This window comes from Kogia breviceps, chromosome 10, assembly GCF_026419965.1.
Source record: "Kogia breviceps isolate mKogBre1 chromosome 10, mKogBre1 haplotype 1, whole genome shotgun sequence".
Taxonomy (NCBI): domain Eukaryota; kingdom Metazoa; phylum Chordata; class Mammalia; order Artiodactyla; family Physeteridae; genus Kogia; species Kogia breviceps.
This window is the reverse complement of record NC_081319.1, coordinates 32,793,469-32,811,785: the sequence shown is the minus strand read 5'-3', so window position 1 is coordinate 32,811,785 and position 18,317 is coordinate 32,793,469. Positions and strand designations below refer to the sequence as shown.

The 18,317-nt window shown below is 40.8% G+C and overlaps 1 protein-coding gene and 1 pseudogene across 13 annotated transcripts in view; both read right to left on the bottom strand.

Moving 5' to 3' along the window:
* Window positions 1–1,344: 1,344 nt before the first annotated feature.
* The window catches only part of ARHGEF3 (Rho guanine nucleotide exchange factor 3), a 316,825-nt gene continuing 299,852 nt past the window's right edge, over window positions 1,345–18,317 (bottom strand). For all 13 annotated transcript variants that reach the window (XM_067043854.1, XM_067043858.1, XM_067043855.1 and 10 more), the window contains 4 exons: window positions 16,947–17,204; window positions 10,702–10,872; window positions 5,549–5,735; window positions 1,345–3,548 (listed from right to left, as the gene is read on the bottom strand). In XM_067043854.1, the coding sequence (XP_066899955.1) occupies window positions 3,196–3,548; window positions 5,549–5,735; window positions 10,702–10,872; window positions 16,947–17,204 (969 nt within the window). In that variant the 3' untranslated portion in view covers window positions 1,345–3,195. The remainder of the gene's footprint in view (window positions 3,549–5,548; window positions 5,736–10,701; window positions 10,873–16,946; window positions 17,205–18,317) is intronic.
* On the bottom strand, window positions 7,291–7,981 carry LOC131763582 (CCAAT/enhancer-binding protein gamma-like; annotated as a pseudogene).

The window sequence follows — 18,317 nt, the reverse complement described above, 5'->3', positions numbered from 1 at the left end:
CCTAGAGTAATGGAAATAAAAATAAAAATAAACAAATGGGACCTAATTAAACTCAAAAGCTTTTGCACAGTAAAGGAAAACATAAACAAAAAGACAACCTACAGAATGGGAGAAAATATTTGCAAATGATGCGACTGAGAAGAGATTAATCTCCAAAATTTACAAACAGCTTATGCAGCTCAATATCAAAAAAACAACTCAATCAAAATATGGGCAGAAGACCTAAATAGACATTTCTCCAAAGAAGACATACAGATGGCCAACAGGCATATGAAAAGATGCTCCACATCACTAATTATTAGAGAAATCCAAATCAAAACTACAATGAGGTATCACCTTACACCACTCAGAATGGCTATCATCAAAAAAATCTACAAATGGTAAGTGCTGGAGAGGGTGTGGAGAAAAGTGAACCCTCCTACACTGTTGGTGGGAATGTAAATTGGTACAGCCTCTATGGAGAACAGTATTAGTTCCTAAAGAAAGTAAAAATAGAACTACCATATGATCCAGCAATCCCACTCCTGGGCATATAACTGGAGAAAAACACAGCTCGCAAGGATACATGCATCCCAACGTTCGTTACAGTGCTGTTTACAATAGCTAAGACATGGAAGCAACCTAAATGTCCATTGACAGACAAATGGATAAAGAAGATGTGGTACATATATATACAATGAAATATTACTCAGCCATTAAAAAGAATGAAATAATGCCATCTGCAGCAACATGGATGGACCTAGAGATTATCATACTAAGTGAAGTAAGTCAAACAAATATCATATGATATGCAGAATCTTAAACAAAAATGATACAAATGAATTTGTTTACAAAACAGAAGCAAACTCACAGACTTAGAGAATGAACCTATGGCTACCAGGGGTGAAGAGGTGGGGGGAGGGACAGATTGGGAGTTTGGGATTGACATATACACACTGATATATTTAAAATAGATAATAAGCACCTACTGTATAGCACAGGGAACTCCATTCCATATTCTGTAATAACCTAAATGGGAAAAGACTGAAAAAGAATAGATACATGTATATGTATAACCAAGTCACTTTGCTGTACACTGGAAACTAATACAACATTGTTAATCAACTATAGGCCAATATAAAATTAGAAATTAAAAAAAGAAGAAAAAAAAGTGAATAGAGAACCCTTGAAAAAAGATCTTAGAAATATGAGTTCTGCAAGAACTTTGATAGATCAAATCGTAGCATTTATATCAACCCATACCCTATCTTAATGTATTTGGGTACAAGCAAAAATTTTGTTAAGAAGCTCCCAGTAAGATCACTGAAATTTGATGTTTGTAGGGCAAATACTATATACAAAGAAGACATTTTAATGTAATTTATTTGAAATGCTTCCAGAGAAGTTTAAGGCCATTATACAAAAACATTCATTTCATGAAAACATTCATTGACTTTCTTCCCATAGGCCAGCCCTTGACAGACCTCTTTTCTCAACACACTGGCCAAAGTGGCCGATGGCTCCTGCAAAGAATGATTCATTCTTTTCCCCACCATCAAACAACTTTTCTCGGCTTTTCTCTGCTTCTGTCTGCAGCAGATTCATTCAGTCGCTAAATCAATAACAACTTGAGTTGTTTTAAATAAACTTGTAATAGAAAAAAAGATTCACTGTGTTTAAAATCTATAAATACAGAAATACGTTTTCCAGGGTAAAATGGACCACAACATTTTTTTTTTGAAAAATAAGTACTATAGCTTGTTTTTACATTGATAAATCTTGTCACACAGCTTCTTTGAATGCACATGATAGACATACATAATAAAATGACAACATAGTATTTACTGCTTTCCTTTGTGTAAACTTGAAAGACAGATTAAAAAAAAAAGAAAAGAAAACTTTTTTTGGCAATAATTTAGAATCATTACTACTAGTGCTGGTGTGGGTACAATTTTGCACAAGTCATCTTTAATATTTACACTCGCAGGGAGATTTTCTGTGTATTAACTTTTTTTTTTAAGGTCTGCGACTCACCCTGCATTGTAAATCAAGTCTGGCAAAGAGGTTTATTAGTTTGGATAACTGATCCTAATTAATGATAGTTAATTAAGTCGGCCTCTGGAGAATGTAATTATGATTCTGATCCAGCACAGAGCCAGAGATGGCAAATGATGACCTAAAAGTGGGGCAGGGATACCCAAGGCTCTGGCCTTTCCCAGAAGGACACTGGACCTTACTTTTCTCTTTTAATGCTTCCCAAATAAGGTCGCAATGGAGCACTTCTTCCAAATTCTTCTCACATGTTTCCATAAACAGTCACTGACTGAGCTGCAGTCCCTTTTCCTCATCTTTTCATTCATGCTCTAAAACACGAGTAGGCCTAAGCAGATGAAACAAGGCGAAGATGGATCTTTCTGCTATCCTGCCAGGTTTTCCCAGGCCCTTTGAGTTCTATTATGATATTTTAGGCTAGAAATGGCTCTTTAAGGCCAGCCAGCATCTATGGCAGAGACCTCCTGATGCAATGCGCATTTCAGTTCAAGATTCAGAGCTGACAGTGGTTTTTGCGTTGATCCTTTTAAGGTCAGACTCTTATTTCATGTCCTAATAGATTACTGCATCACATTTGTACTGGATGAAATTGCAAGGTCAAGACAGTGCTTCTTCCTTTGCAAAATTAAACCTTCAGGATCCCCAGGGATGTTTTCATGCTTTTTGGTTGGATGACATTGAACCAATTTAACTCGAAACATTAATCTTTCCCATTTCTCCTTCAAATGCCATCACAATACATAAGTAACTTCCTCATGCCCTGCTTTCAAGGTTGTTTAAATTTCATGCCTTCAGCTACCCTGCCAAAGAGCTAGAAAAGCACTAGAGAAACATGGAAGGACCCTTTAATCTACATGAAACAGTAGTTTAGAGGTTGTTTTCTTTCTGTTTTTAAAAATCCCGCAGGACAAGTGAAAGTAACTTGTTCAAGTACTTCTCCATCCATCCAGACACTTGTGAAAAACAACAGAGGGTAACAGTTGCCACAGATTCCAGCTGACACAGATTGGCAGTTACAGTACTAGGGACAAAAAAGTACAGATAGGACTGGGTCAACACAGTCACAAAAGTATTAAAAAGTGCTTCTCCAAACCGTTCCATGTGTGGAATGCAAACACTGTACAGGTAAGACACAGGGCTACTTCCAGGAAGTACACGCTTCTGTCAGACGTTGCTTTCCGCATGCCTGCTATTCCCACAGGAGGAGTCTGCCTGTCCCATGCGCTCCCAGTCAAGGCTGACCTCACTTGTGTCCATGCTACAATCCGATTCACTGTCCGATTGGTCCATCTGCTCAAGTTTTGTTTCTCCCTGTGGCTCCCTGCTCCCGGTGGTGGGATCTAGGAATGGTCCCTCGGAGTCAAGGACCCCAGCCTGCCCCGCAGCACACAGAACTGTTTCTTTGGCTTGACGAATACAATTGAGCCACTGCTGTTTGTTGAAGGTGTCATTGGCTTGTAATGAGTGGGTTTGACTTTGGGATCCATTTTTGAAACTTACTCTGAAGAAGTTTTTAACTAGAAATGAAAAACACATGAAAAAAAAGGTCAATGGACAGGTATTTCCTCAGGCCAAAGATAACACATGTGATGACACTAACCCCCAGTACCCATGGCAGACAGAGATCACTAATTGATTTCTAAATGTGCCCTACTGATACAGGACATGGCTCAGCTCCACCCTGCGGCCTCCATCAATCAACAGGTGTTAACACAGGTCTGGCACTCAGTTGCTCTCGGAAGCTAGCAAATCAGTACGGAACAACTATGTCTTGTGTTTCAGGGGACCCCAGAGTACTGGGTACCAAACCTGGCTGCATATGAAAATCCCCCAAGAGCATGTTAAAAATACGGATCCCGGGGTCCTACCCTTAGAGATTCAGATTCAGCGGGTCTGAGGTGGGCCTGGGAATCTGTAATTTCAACAACTGCCCCAAGCTAGAGTTTTTTCAAGTTTAAGAAGCTCTTTGTAACATCAAACAGGCCCAAGACCCTCCACATGACAGTACTTGTATAGTTAGTATCTGATGACTGAGAAGATATGTACAGACTCTTATAAGTTTGGTTTCATTTTAAAATGAAATGACATTTTAATAATAACTGCAACAGGAGCTCTGTGCATTTATTTATTTTAATTTTTATTTATTTATATTCTTTTGGCTGTGCCACGTGGCTTTTGGGATCTTAATTCCCCGACCAGATATTGAACCCAGGCCCTCGGCAGTGAAAGTGTGGAGTTCTAACCACTGGACTGCCAGGGAATTCCTGGAGCTATGTGCATGTAAAATATGGTACTGTACAATATGGAAGACATTTGATTTAGTTTAATAACAACATTAACTGTCATTTAATGGGCCCCGTGTGCCACATGCATGTGGTTCACAGAAGTGTCTGCTCTCAGTCAGTCCCCGTGCACGATCCCTGTAGCCAACAGACTGGCTTCAGATAAATTCAGGCTCCAGTCTTTGCTGTGGCACAAATGCCTTAACTCCCCTACGTCTCAGTTTCTTTATTTGTAAAATGGGGAAAACAAAGAGAATCTACCTTAGATGGTTACTATGAGGGATAAATACAATAATATGTGTAAGTGCTTATACAATGCCTGGCACATAGTCAGTACTTGAGAAATATAAGTACTACTACTGCTACTAGTCTACCACTAGGGCGGAGGGACTGGTGAGTAGGTAAGAGGCAGTATATATGAATTACTTTGACAATATGATGCCAATGTTAACCTAAGAGGCTCAGACGTTACTTGCTCAAAGAAGACCTCCCTGACCATTTCATCTTAAACATACCTCCTATTGCTATCCCTCTCTATTCCCTTACTGGCTTTTAGTTTTCTTAAGGTACCTGGATTATTTATTTGTTCCTCAAATAACCTCTGCCTCCTCCATCACAATGTAAGTAAAAGAGGGCTTCCAAGGAATTGAATTGTTTGGTTCCCCAGTGTATATCAGTGCCTGGCACAGTGCTTGACACATAGAAGACATTAGATAGATGTTGCTATCTAAGCTTCTTTTGGTTAATTCCTTTGTTTATTAAATCTCAAGTTAGAGAAGACCATTAGAGTAATTACAGATAAACCCTCAGCCCAGCTGATCATAGTTATGTCTCTTTAGAGACAAGTCTGCCAGCTTAACTACAAAAACCTACCGTTATACAACTGTAATCACATAGGGACTGTCTGGTCTTAAGAATGCTTTTATCCAGTGGAAGGAGTCAGAGTAAGGGAGCTTAAGGGGCACCAGTTATATGCAGACAGGTCAACTTGTAGTGTCTTACTTAATCCTTATAACAATCCTATGAAGTAGGTATGCATGCATCCCCACTTTGCAGATGGGAAACTAAGGCTCACACAGGTTGAGTAAGGTTACACAACCAGTAAGTGATGAAAGAAAACTGGAATGCAGTTTGACTTCAAGGCCATAGCTCTTCTCTTTTCACCAGGCAGCCATTCCCTCCAAACCACCAGGGCCAAAGACGTTCAACAGGTCAAAACGGACAGCCATCCATACTTCTCTCATTGTTGCTGAATGCCCCACGCAGGGAGCCGCCCAGCCTCACTTCTCCGTCCTGCAGGTCTTCCAGCAGGAGGTCCCTCACGGGGATGGGCTGCCGGTACAACTGGTAGCAGAGCTGCTCGTTGTGGGTGACAGCCCGAGTGATCACAAGTACTTCTTGGAACAGGAAAACGTGTAGTTTCTGGAAGAAAAGAATCCACAGGATTCCCCTAAGCAATAATCTAATGAGTAGTTGATAAGTTGACCTCTGTGGACAAGAGGTCCCTAGGTGCCAGGTTCACACTGGCCTATGAACTTCTAGGCTCAAATCTACCTCTGGGAGAACAGCAGTTGGGGGTTGGACACATTTCCAGATGCATCCATTGCCTTTCCTATGGAAGTGCCTCCCTAGGGTCCCACTGAAGAAGGCCTTCCTGCCTACAGACACCTGCAGCCAGGTATGACAGCTGCAGTGGCATTCTTCACACTGCAATTCACAACCTGTGCAGACACACACAGCCTTATAGGAACATTTAAAAAGAGAGAGAGAGAGAGAAACCCCATAGAATGAAGAGGGTAATGAAAGAAAAAAAGTTAATGCTCTCGGGGCTTTGGTTTATTGTATCCAATACAATTCTAAGAGATCACAATGAATAACAGTCCATAAAGGATGAGACCGGCATATCAGAGCCTAATATTAACGTTTGCCTCTCAAACCCATAAAACACTTGTTCCTTTAACCACTGAGCTGATTATCAGCTTCATCCAGGCATCCCAGCTCTGAACACTGCCCATTCCCGAGGAAACCAGAGCATGCTGCTGTAGCCACAAAGAAAGACAATCAAACAAGTTGTCCTTCTTGGTTAAGTTCATATGAACCTCAGTTCTCTGAAGAGGTTGTGCTTAAAAGGCTGATGATTGATGTGTGTGTTGTTGGCAAAAAAAGAATCTCAAAAATAAAGGCTTGTCTCAAACCACATTATAAAAGCAATTTTGCTGAGTGGAGCTGGGGTAAATTGGCTCCATTCAACTCTAAGTGCCAGACTCTTCCTGCAGCTTGGAAATGCTTAGGAGGTGAAGTAAGATGATCCATGACTTTGCAACTAGATTCTGGTTTTCCAGTGGCAATATTTGGGAATGTCAGCCTTAGGGTCTCAAAGAGGAGACCAGAAGAGTAGGGCTGAAAAATCACATTAGAATCTTGATTTGGGGTCAGGGAAGCATATTCAGCATTATCAGATAGTTTTAGATTTGGAAGAAAAGATACTTGTGGATCATCTACCTGCACGCTGCCACAGACAGATGGATGGACAGACAGACACACACACACCAAAACCTGCAGAAACTGTAGCTCAACTAAATGTTGGCTTGTGGACACACAAATGATGACGGTTCTGTATTGGTGTGTGTTTGCGATGGGGGCAGGTTTGAAGACCGAAAAACAGAGTAAAGCACAAAATAACCAAGTTAAGGGTTTTTTTTGGTGGGGGTGGTGGGGATGGCAGAAGAGAATATTAAGACTTTTCTTTTGGGGGTTAGGGAGGGGAGGGGTTAGTCACTGTTTTACATACTAAAAATAATCAGAGATTTTTACACTGTTTCTACTTCTACCGCTCTTTCTTTTTGTTTTTTTTTGGGGGGGGAAAGTCAGGATTTATTAAGAACATCAAGCTCCATGGCATTTTTTTTTTTACCATATACCTTTAAAAAATGTTTTTTATCCCCACAAAAATCCTTATCATTTAAAACCAGATATTCAAATTATATGGCTAACATTTTTAGCTAATCAACTCTTCAGTGCTGATCCTAGAAAACAACCTTCAATGGATCTTTGAATAATGGAGATTCAGCCCCTGATACGAGTAGTGTAGGTAGTCACACCTTCAACGTTCAAGCCACAAGCTGTGATGTTTGAAAGAGGTGAGGTCCACTGTCCTGCATTAACAGAATTTGTCGTATTTTCAGTGCGACTGAGCTGCACATTATCTGCGAGGCTGTGTGCATGCTCAAGAAATAAATCAGTACACGTAACTCCTTAGTCAGCAATTTAACTTTTGCTTCCAACAGTTCATTCTCTTCCTCGAGCTGATTCACTCTCTGCAGCGTATCCTGCGCATTCTGCTTGCTTTTCAACTGGCTCTTTTTCACTGCCATGTTGTTCCTCTCTCTGCGCTGACAATACTCGTCACTGTTGCGATCCATGGGCAAACTCTTTTTGCTCTGTGTGCTTGGAGGCACAGCTTTGCCTCCGCCCCCAGGGCCGGTGGGCACCAGCTGAGGAACCTGTGTAAGCCGCTGGCATGAGCCTGAGTATGGATGACACTTATTCTGTTCACGCCCAGGTACTGTTCTGCTGTGATACCTTGCTCATTTGGGCACGCTCCCTTGTCAACACAGAACAGGTAGAAATGAGGACAAGGTGATCAATGGTTTGATCTGCCAAGAAATCTTCACATGTACCTGCGCCTCCAGCCCGCCCCTCCCCAAGCGGTCTCCACTCCCAGCAGCCCTGCATGGCGCGGCCTGACCCGACCCAGGCCTCGCGGTCCGCCAGTCCTACTTCTACCACTCTTCGAGCCAAGGTAGGCACTTTGAACTCAAGATTGTCTGGGCAACTTTTAAAAATATCCCTTATTTGTGAATGTTCACTGAGAATTCCTCTTCTTAGTCGCAGCTCCTTGCTGCCCTCACACTGTTGAGATTCTTTTCCTGACTCAGGACTTTATTCATAATGACTTTTACAATTCTACTGGGAACAAACAAACAAACAAAAACAAATCCCCTCACCGCAACTAAAATCTTTGTTCTCAAAAATCTATCTGCCTGAAACATGAACTAGATACAGTTCATCCTTAATGCCCTGGGCACATCCAACAAGAGGGTCTCAGTCCCGGACTGATGGACAGAAAGAGAACAACAGGTCCTCATTCTGTGGGGTGATGCATCTTCCTATTTCCCACAGGGCTTCTGAGAAAGAATGTTCAAGGAGCCAGAGCATCGGCCATTAGAAGTCTACCAGTGCTTTCCAGATATCAGCAAAAAGCAGAATGCAGCTGTCTGGCCATCAGTAACTCCCTAGTCAAACAGAAACACTTCTTCAAGCAGTGGCCTGATGACAGGTCTCATAACCTTTGTTGCAACATCAGCTGGTTAGATCTACAGCAGCACTGATAATGGGTGCTGTGACATGTCCTCAGTGATTTCAAATAACATTTCCAAGCCTGCTCATAAATGCCACTTTACAGTCCAGGTCAGAAGGGCGTCCCCTGAATCATCAAAGCTTTATTAAGAGTTTTCAATCTAGTTTTGGCTTTCATTCTATGGGTTGGCTAGATACTGAAGATGAAACACAAAAGAAGTGGAGACTGTCTTTCTCAATGCTGAAATTTAAATATACATTATATATAATAAAATTTATATATTACATAAAATACATGTTATATAAAATATACAAAAATTATATATATATTATATATTAGCATTAATTTCTACTGCTATATATAAAAATAGCCTAGTGAGTTGAATTTTTAAAATAAATTTATTTATTATTTTTTATTTTAGGGTGCATTTGGTCTTCGTAGCTGTGTACGGACTTTCTCTAGTTGTGGGGAGCAGGGGCTACTCTTCGTTGCGGTGCACGGGCTTCTCATTGCGGTGGCTTGTCTTGTTGCAGAGCACGGGCTCTAGGCATGTGGGCTTTAGTAGTTGTGGCACGTGGGCTCAGCAGTTGTGGCTCACGGGCTCTAGAGCGCAGGCTCAGTAGTTGTGGCGCGTAGGCTTAGTTGTTCCACGGCATGTGGGATCTTCCTGGACCAGGGCTCCAACCCATGTTCCCTGCATTGGCAGGTGGATTCTTAACCACTGCGCCACCAGGGAAGTCCCTGAGTTGAATGAATTTTGAACTCTCATGTAATTCAAATCTATTTTTCCTTCACGTAAGCAGTTATTCACTCACTCATTCACTCATGCATTCACCTAACATTATTGAGTGCCTTAGTATGTGCCAGGTCCCAAGATAAGTGCTAGGGATTGACAAGGCACAGTCTCCACCCTAAAAGAGTGTGGTAAAATGGAAGATACTGACAGATAGATGGAGAATTACAACCCACTGTAGTAAGCCCTCCAGGGGAGATTTGTACAAGTTGCTATGATAGAGAAGAGAAACAATTTCAATACCTGCTGAGGAATAAAAGCCAGGAAATGGAATATCTACAGGTCAGAGCTAGATATATAGCTGATGGGAGGGTAGATTATTATTAAAAAAAAAAAAAAAAAAACTGGTCTCAGAATGTCAGTCTATGGATAGGTACAAATTCATGAGAAAGAAGAATTTCTCATAAAGCTAAATGAATTCAATTAAAGAGCTATCTGTTTTTCTGAGATCATATATTTTTAACATCCTGTTAAAATCACCCATTACTTTCTGATATCAAAGTGGGAGGAGATGGTAACTTTTGTATTTGTTTTTTAAAAATTTATTTATTTTATTTTATTTATTTTTGTCTGTGTTGGGTCTTCGGTGCTGCGCACAGGCTTTTCTCTAGTTGCGACGAGCAGGGGCTGCTCTTTGTTGTGGTGCACAGGCTTCTCATTGCGGTGGCTTCTCTTGTGGAGCACGGGCTCCAGGCGTGTGGGCTTCAGTACTTGTGGTACACGGGCTCTAGAGCACAGGCTCAGTAGTTGTGGCGCACGGGCTTAGTTGCTCCGCGGCATGTGGGATCTTCCCGGACCAGGGCTCGAAGCCGTGTCCCCCTACATTGGCAGGTGGATTCTTAACCACTGTGCAACCAGGGAAGCCATGTATTTGTTTTCGAAGGTCATGACCAAACAAAAGAAAAAGCTGGCAACTCTATGCTGGTTTCCAAATTTTTTCTGAATATGTACTGGTCATGAAATTTAAGATATACATATATATATATATATACACACACACACACACACACACACACACACACACACACACACACATATATACATATATATAAAATAAACTATAAAAATATATTTAAAAACTATATGATCCTATTAAAAGACACCGGGAAAGCAACTTTTGTCTAAAAAATGTGACCCTGGTTAGGGAAGGTATAGTAACAGGAGGCTCAGTATCAAGTGGATTGAGCATCTGGGGAGGCCCAGGATGAGATTACTGAAGGAGAGTAACTACTCACCACACCCCGGTTGTTCTTCAGTTCTCCATGACAACACAACACCCTTGAGCTGTCAATCAGGGAGTCTTTCTGGCCTTCTTCCAAGTAAAGAAGTCGCTCTTTATAATAACGGCATTCAGATTCTCCAGTCTTGGTGTTGATTTCTGCCACGACTCCCTGAATGATGTTTATCTGTGAAAACAAAAAGAAAGTATGGGGAAAGTCAACAAACCATTCACACCAACAAAGCCCAGGTACTCAGCCTAGAAAGTCACTAAGATACACACTTGGATCTAATTCTGATATCATGTTATCTAAGTTGCTGCTTTGGGAAAAGGGAAAAATAAATAAATGCTTTAAATATACTGTATCTATCCATCCATACACCATCTATACATGCACACATATAAATAAATACAACATATATTCATTTGTACACACACATATTTGTATTATATATAAAACTAATGTTGATGCATAATTTTATATGAGTGAAAGAGATTTGAGGTATTGATTTCAATGTGCAGGACTTATAATCACTAAGCTCTATATTGCACGTTTCTTAAAACATGCTCACAATGTTGAAAATGTAGGCATTCAAAAAATGTGGCTAAGGAGAGGAAAAGTAGAATGTAATAGTCTAGAAAAGGGACCGGATTGTCCTTGGGGATTTGAAACCCAGTTTCAAGGTCTCTCTACATGCACTTAATCTAACCTACAAACAATATTTGCAAATTGGGTGTGAATAAATGGTTTGGATATCTTTTTAGTGACAAAACATAAATGATTTATGAAAGACAGAGAACTAGGAATGGAATCAAAGAACACTAGGAGTAAGAATGGGGACAAACTGTCTATATACACTCAGGCCCATACCTACAGCACACGTGAGTAAATTAGGGGTAGAGGGACTTCAAAGCAATGGTGGATGCATTATTGTTTTTGTATTTTTGCTTCTTTTGGCCAGGCCGCTAGGCTTGTGGGATCTTAGTTCCCTGACCAGGGACTGAACCCAGGTCCTCTGAAAGTGAGGAGTCCTAACCACTGGACCACCAGGGAATTCCCTGCATTATTGTTAAATTCAAAATGAAGCAAAACACAACAACAAGAGTACAACACTGAGACATGTTCAGTAAGCATTTATTCCAATGTAGTGTTCTTCTATAACATGAACAATACATCTAAAATTTAGAAAATTCTAGAAAACAAAGGAGCAAGAAATTAGTTGAGTAAAAACTCAGTGACACCAATCCAAGGCAAAGTAATGACTTCTTCACCAGAGTCCTCTGTCCCCTAATAGTGAAAAGACCAACAGTCCCATCTTTCTTGTATTGGTATTAACGGAAAAGAACGTAACAGATGAGAAATGCCAGTAAGGTCTCTTCTTGGTCACATTTACTTAATGGAAAAACAAACCAGTCTCTGAAAAGCAAGGTTTTAAAAGAGGCTTTTACTCAGTGAAAAGCTACCAGACCTTGAGTTCAAGTGGTAGTGAATTCTAAGACTGTTAAATGATCATTTTTCACTTGCCTTCATCACTTGCTTCTGCCCAAAGCAACTGGATTAAAAACTTCTACCCAGTTATAACCTTGGCATTTCCATGCAAGTTTGATAGAAGATCTTACAGCTTTGAGCTGAAGTCTGGTGACTGCATCCTATGGACAGGGCACAGTCTCTACACCTTTGTAGAGTTTCAAAGATCATTTATTTACTCTTTTCTCTATTTCCTGAATTTGGATGGTAGCAAATTCCTGAATTTGGATGGCACTTTGCTAATTTTAAAAAAACATTATTTTTAAAAATACAGGCTCTTTATGTCATAAAAGATTTTTTTTGGTCTTTGATGTTAACCTAATGTTTAATATAAGTCCTGTGAAATTAATCTGAGTTTCACTAACACAAAACAAGTAATAAATGGAACACTTTGGTGTACAAGCTTTCTACCTGTTTCTTTTTCCCCCTTTTGGTTTTCAAAGATGACTAATTATTTATTGTTACTTTCAAAAACAAACAAACAAGAAATTTCACAAAATATTCTAAAGCTATGAGTCATCCTTCAAATTAATTCAATTAATGCTTGTTGAGCATCTGTTCAGTGTCAGACTAGGTGGTGTCATTCAAAGAAATAAGACAGGGTCGCTGCCCTCAAGAAGCTTAAAATATATGGGAGGTATCTGAGCAATTGTTTTATGTCTACCTTATCTTTCTACTTTATTACATTTTTAATATGTAGTGAAATCCATACTTTTTCCTTGTTTTAATAATTAAAATTTTTTTCCATTTATTGTTTGGCTGCGCTGGGTTTTGTTGCTGCGTGTGGACTTTCTCTAGTTGCGGCGAGCGGGGGCTACTCTTTGTTGCAGTGCACAGGCTTCTCATTGCGGTGGCTTCTCTTGTTGCAGAGCACGGGCTCTAGAGCACATGGGCTTCAGTAGATGCAGTGAGTGGACTCAGTAGTTACGGCACACAGGCTCTAGAGCGCAGGCTCAGTAGTTGCGGTGAACGGGCTTAGTTGCTCCAAGGCATGTGGGATCTTCCTGGACCAAGGATCAAATGCGTGTCCCCTGCATTAGCAGGTAGATTCTTAACCACTGAGCCACGAGGAAAGTCTCTCCTTGCTTTTAAAGACCTTTGTGGGGCTTCCCATGTACCTAGACCCCGTGCTCCCCAACAAGACAAGCCACCACAAGAAGCCCACACACTGCAACGAACAGTAGCCCCTGCTCGCCGCAACTAGAGGAAGCACACGTACAGCAATGAAGACCCAACGCAGCCAGAAAAAAAAAAAACAAACAAAAAAACCCACCTTTGCATCAATTGCTGTGGTTCATCTTATCTGCTATTACTAGGTGTACCTGGGCAGCTGGAATTAATCAGTACCTGAGTCAATTTTCTGAATTTCCTGCAAGTATCCAGGAAACCAGAAGGAAGATGTACTATAGGCATAAAGATATGTTCATTTCCTAATTTAACTCAGGAACTGAACAGCAGGCATTTCACGTGAAGATTAATAAACTCAAAAGCCACAGTGGTTCCTTAGGCAGCTATGACTCCTCTCAAATGCTGCTTTTCTCTCAGGTGTTTGGAAAAATAAAAAGACACAAAAGAATGGAAACAATTGGTGTCATTCCATATTCTATGTCTATATTTATCATAGTAACTCTGGGTTTGCTTTCATTTATTGAAAATATTATTTTGTATTTATACTGACCAGTATACCATGAACTAATCCACCTGCATACCATGTCTAATCTCTCTGCACTGGTTCTTGAGAGGAATTTATTTTGCAGAATTGCAGCGAGGAATAAAGTTACATATAGCAGATTGCCAATAGCAAACAGTCATGGTAGTTGTGCATTTAAATTAAATTTATTGTTGCATCTCTCATTTGGGTTCAAACTGAAGGGCAGGGGCTGGTAAAGGAAGATGATAAAAGATACCCATAACAGAACAGGGATTAAACCCACACATGCTGGAATCGTCATCCTCAAAGTAGAATCTGAAGGTCCTGTCTGTCTAGTCCCTTGTGCGGTAATATCATCTACTTGTCAGCTCCTGACATGGACCAAGAATAGCAGCCTTCACTGCTGTTGCATCAAAAGCAGGACTGTTCTTCCCATTGATTCCAGTGATGTTTTTTTAAGGAATTGGAACAGTGGCAGGCGGCAGAGGGAAGAGATGGTCTGCAGGATCATTTTCTGGCTGAAACAATCCTTAGAATTTAAAACACTGAACAACCAGATCTGGAATATATGAATATCCAAAGTTCTATTTTAAGATGTTCTCTTTGGGGGGAAATTTCTATCAATCCTCCAAAATACTATTAAGAAATTCTAATACAGATGTGGTAGGTTACCCACTGCATTCAAAGCAAGACCTTTCTTTAGATCTAATCATAAGACTGAATGCTTGGTGTAGAAGCAATTTACTTAGAGTTCCCTGATTTTTCCCTTTTCATAGGTGGAAAATTTATTCAGGGCACGTATAAGTCAAGCTACATTGGTACTGTGGATTTTATAGTTATCAAACATTCACAATGCACTCAGGAGTACAGGGCTAAATATTTCTGTTCATCTAGGGTAATGCCACAGGGATTTTGAAAAGAAGGGGGGAAAAACTGCTGTGCCTATATAGTGTAAATGGGCATTTAGAAGACTTGCTTTGTAGACATTTTCAAATGCAGGTATACCATGCTTCACACATAAATCTGCCTGAATAACTAGGTGCAGATTCAACTTTCTAAAATAGCATCACATTTTATGCACGAGGGAAACTGGTGCATCCTTTCATATTGCAAACAATCATATTCTTATCTGTTTTTAAATTCAAACTTTAGCTCACTGGGTGTTTTCTTTTAAAACAAAGCATTATTCTTTTGTGCGGCATATTAAAAAGAAGAAATCTTTACCGTAAAATTCAGAGCAGGCTTCTTTGTTTCAAAAAAATAATTATTTAGACTAGTTTGAGCTCCCTGTTGTTCTCATTCCTACAGACCACACACTTGCTGGGATGAAATATGGAGAGAAGGCAACGTTATTGCTCTTCCCAGTAATGAAAACAGACACGATGAAGTGAGATGGGCTTCACCCCTGGTATCTGCATCCCCCATCATGCTGGATTGGTAGGCTAGTCTGTATGTTGGGCCTGCCAGACACATCAAACACCTCTTGAATCAGGAGAGAGTCTTTCCTTGTTCTTCTCTATCCTCACATGGACAACTGGCCCAGCTCTGTACCAGTGAGGCCCCTCCACAAAGCCTGGTGGTCAGACAGCTCTCTGCAATTCCAAAGGCAACAGGGGCTTAAAGAAGTAGCCAGGCTTTCAGCTCCATAGGATCATAAAGAAGTAGAAAAGTCATAAGATTTGCAGTCTACACTGACAAGGTTCAGATATCAACTCCATTACTTGCTGGCCCTGGACTTGGGTGAGTTATTTAATGCCCCCAAGCCTGATCTGGAAAAGGAAAATGGCCCTAACATGAACAGGTACCTCACAGGTTATTATGAGGATTAAATGAGATACATAACCCATAAGGCAATTACATAAAGTTGATTTACTAGATGTTCACTACATGTCAGCAGGTGTTACTATTATTATTGCTGTTGTTGTTATTACTTACTATTAAGTAAGTTAAGTCTTCCTCTGGGAAGAGATAGGCAGTTTGCTCCACAGGCTCAAGGCTCCTGATTTTTCCAATCACCTTTGCATATCACCTTCTGTTATTGTCCCAGATCCAGGCAGGGAATGAGCTCTTTGAACTGGTCTCTTAGCCTCCACACCCACTGCTGACTCCCTAAGCAGGTTTCCAAGACTGCACATCTGGACCACCGCAGCATACTCCCAGCTTGCTTCCCTGTCCCTAGTCTCCTCTGTCCCCTGTCCTACAGATCCAAGATTACACAGCTAGTCAGTGATGGAGCTGGGATTTGAACGTTGAATCTAAGCTACTTAAAAAACAAAAGCACAACAAAGGAAAAATGTCTCAAATTGATATTTAAAACTCCCTATAACCAATGTAAACCACCAACCTGTGCCCCTTCTCCTGCTGCTTTCTGAGTATCGTCAACCCCAGGCAGACTGATCCATGGCATTCCCTGGCATGACCTGTCCTGTCATTTCTTCACACCTTTGCCCAGGCCATTTGCTCCTTGGGCCTGTCATCTCCTCTGTCCTGCCCCGCCGAGCACCACAATCAGAGCTGAGTTCTCTGGGCAGAATGCTCAGAGCTCACCATAGTCTCACAAGATGGACCCCATTTTTCCTGGTCTTCTATTGCTGCTACGGAAGGATCTGTATTTCCCAAACCACCCAGCCCCATACTCAGTACAGTTGCTGGGGAGTAGGTTTGACTAGGCTCCATGTTTCAATCTGGGGCCAAGGAGAGCTGGGTCTTAAATGGGTGTTGACTTCACAAATGGGCTTTGGTAAAAGGTAAAAGGCAACTCTCATTTGCTAACTAAACAAAGCTATTCAATTTAAAATCTCCACAGAGATCTTAACCCTCACAGTCAGCAACTGTAACAAACAGATTATAGAGTCACCTATATGGAATCAAGAAATTTTAGAATTAAAGGGACTTTAGAGTGCATTTCATGTAAATACTGCATTTTATAGATTATGAATAGTGCTGATTTGCAAAATCAAAACATGGTTAACGTCAGAGCCAAGCCTGGAACCCAAGATTCCTGAGTCCTGGTACCCAGGGACCCTTCATCTTCTAGCCATTGGGGAAAAAAACAAGGGAAGACAGAAAGAAACAAACTCACAGCTTCTTCCAGGTGCTGCTGATCTGGATTATCATTTGGTGTGTGCCTCAAGATTTCTCGAAGAAGCAGAGGGTATTTCACCAGACGGCTCCTTGGAATATCAAGGAAATTCCAGAGATCTAGTTTGCGGCTAAAGGGGGATTCTAAACATCGCTGTAGGAAATCTTGGACTCGGTGATCTTGTTTTTTGTGGTCCAGCAGAGCTTTGGCAGCTACTTGATTGCTGCAGTAGCTGTCATAGGAGCTGAGACAAGGCAGCTAGGAAAGGAACATTAAAAGAGGGTTGGAACATTAAAATAATTGTGCTCTGAAGCCACATGCTAACATCACTCACTGGGACTGAACAAAACCTAACTGGTCTCCAGGCCTGGCCAACATTCCTTTATTAGATGGCTGGAGGAGACAGAAATGGAATCTTCAAAATGGCAGGCAATGGATCGTTCTTTAAGCTCCTGCTTGCTTGCACAAAGTTATTTTCTTAGTGGCATGTTTACTTTCTTGATTGTTAAGACCTCAATAATTTGTTTGCATTTCTGCCAATCTAAGCTAGACACAAAAGAACTGGAATTACTGTATATGCACACAATTCAGAATTTTCCTAAACTGGAATTATTGCATATGCATACAGAATTGTCCTAAATTTTCAAAAGTATCTGGTGAGAGGAAAGTCTCCTATATTTTTTAAAATAAGGCTTCTTTTAGAATTATTAATAAGAAGCTAATCTAGAGACTCAGTGGCTCAAAAAGAAAGGAGTCAGACTCCACAGCCCAGCCCTTTGCATGGCCCAGTGCAAGCACCTCTACATTAGCTTTAAGGTACCTGATTCCAAGGCGGACCAAATATAAAGAACTCCAAGAAGTTAAAGCAAAAGTATAATTACTAAAAAATTAGATGCAGAAAGCATTTAGAAACATCTTTTAAATTAGTTCTGAGAGGCCAGAATGATTCTTGGTTATACCTAATGGTTAACATCACAATTCTATGCAAAGAACAATTTAAGCTTAAAGACTTTGGAATACTTCAAGTCCACTATTTTCCTTCCTGCGAAATACTAATTTCCCTGACATGTCCCATCAGTCATGTGGTGCAAACAAGGAGTCAGAGACTCAGTGAAAGCGCTGCTCATCTCCCTTTTCCACTCCTCCCTATGACAGCATCCTAATGCACGGGCTGTCAGCTTCCAGAAAGTCACTGGAGGCAATAAAATGCAGCCAATGGCCCTGCTGTGTTTGCTTCTCTCCCTGGACTAGGAAGCCGCTTTTACCATAACACCTACTCTGTGGAGGGATTCATTGAAAGACAGTGGCAAGAGGGTCTTTCATTTCTGCATCCTTAGTACTGCGCAATGGGTCTACTGTACAATAAACATT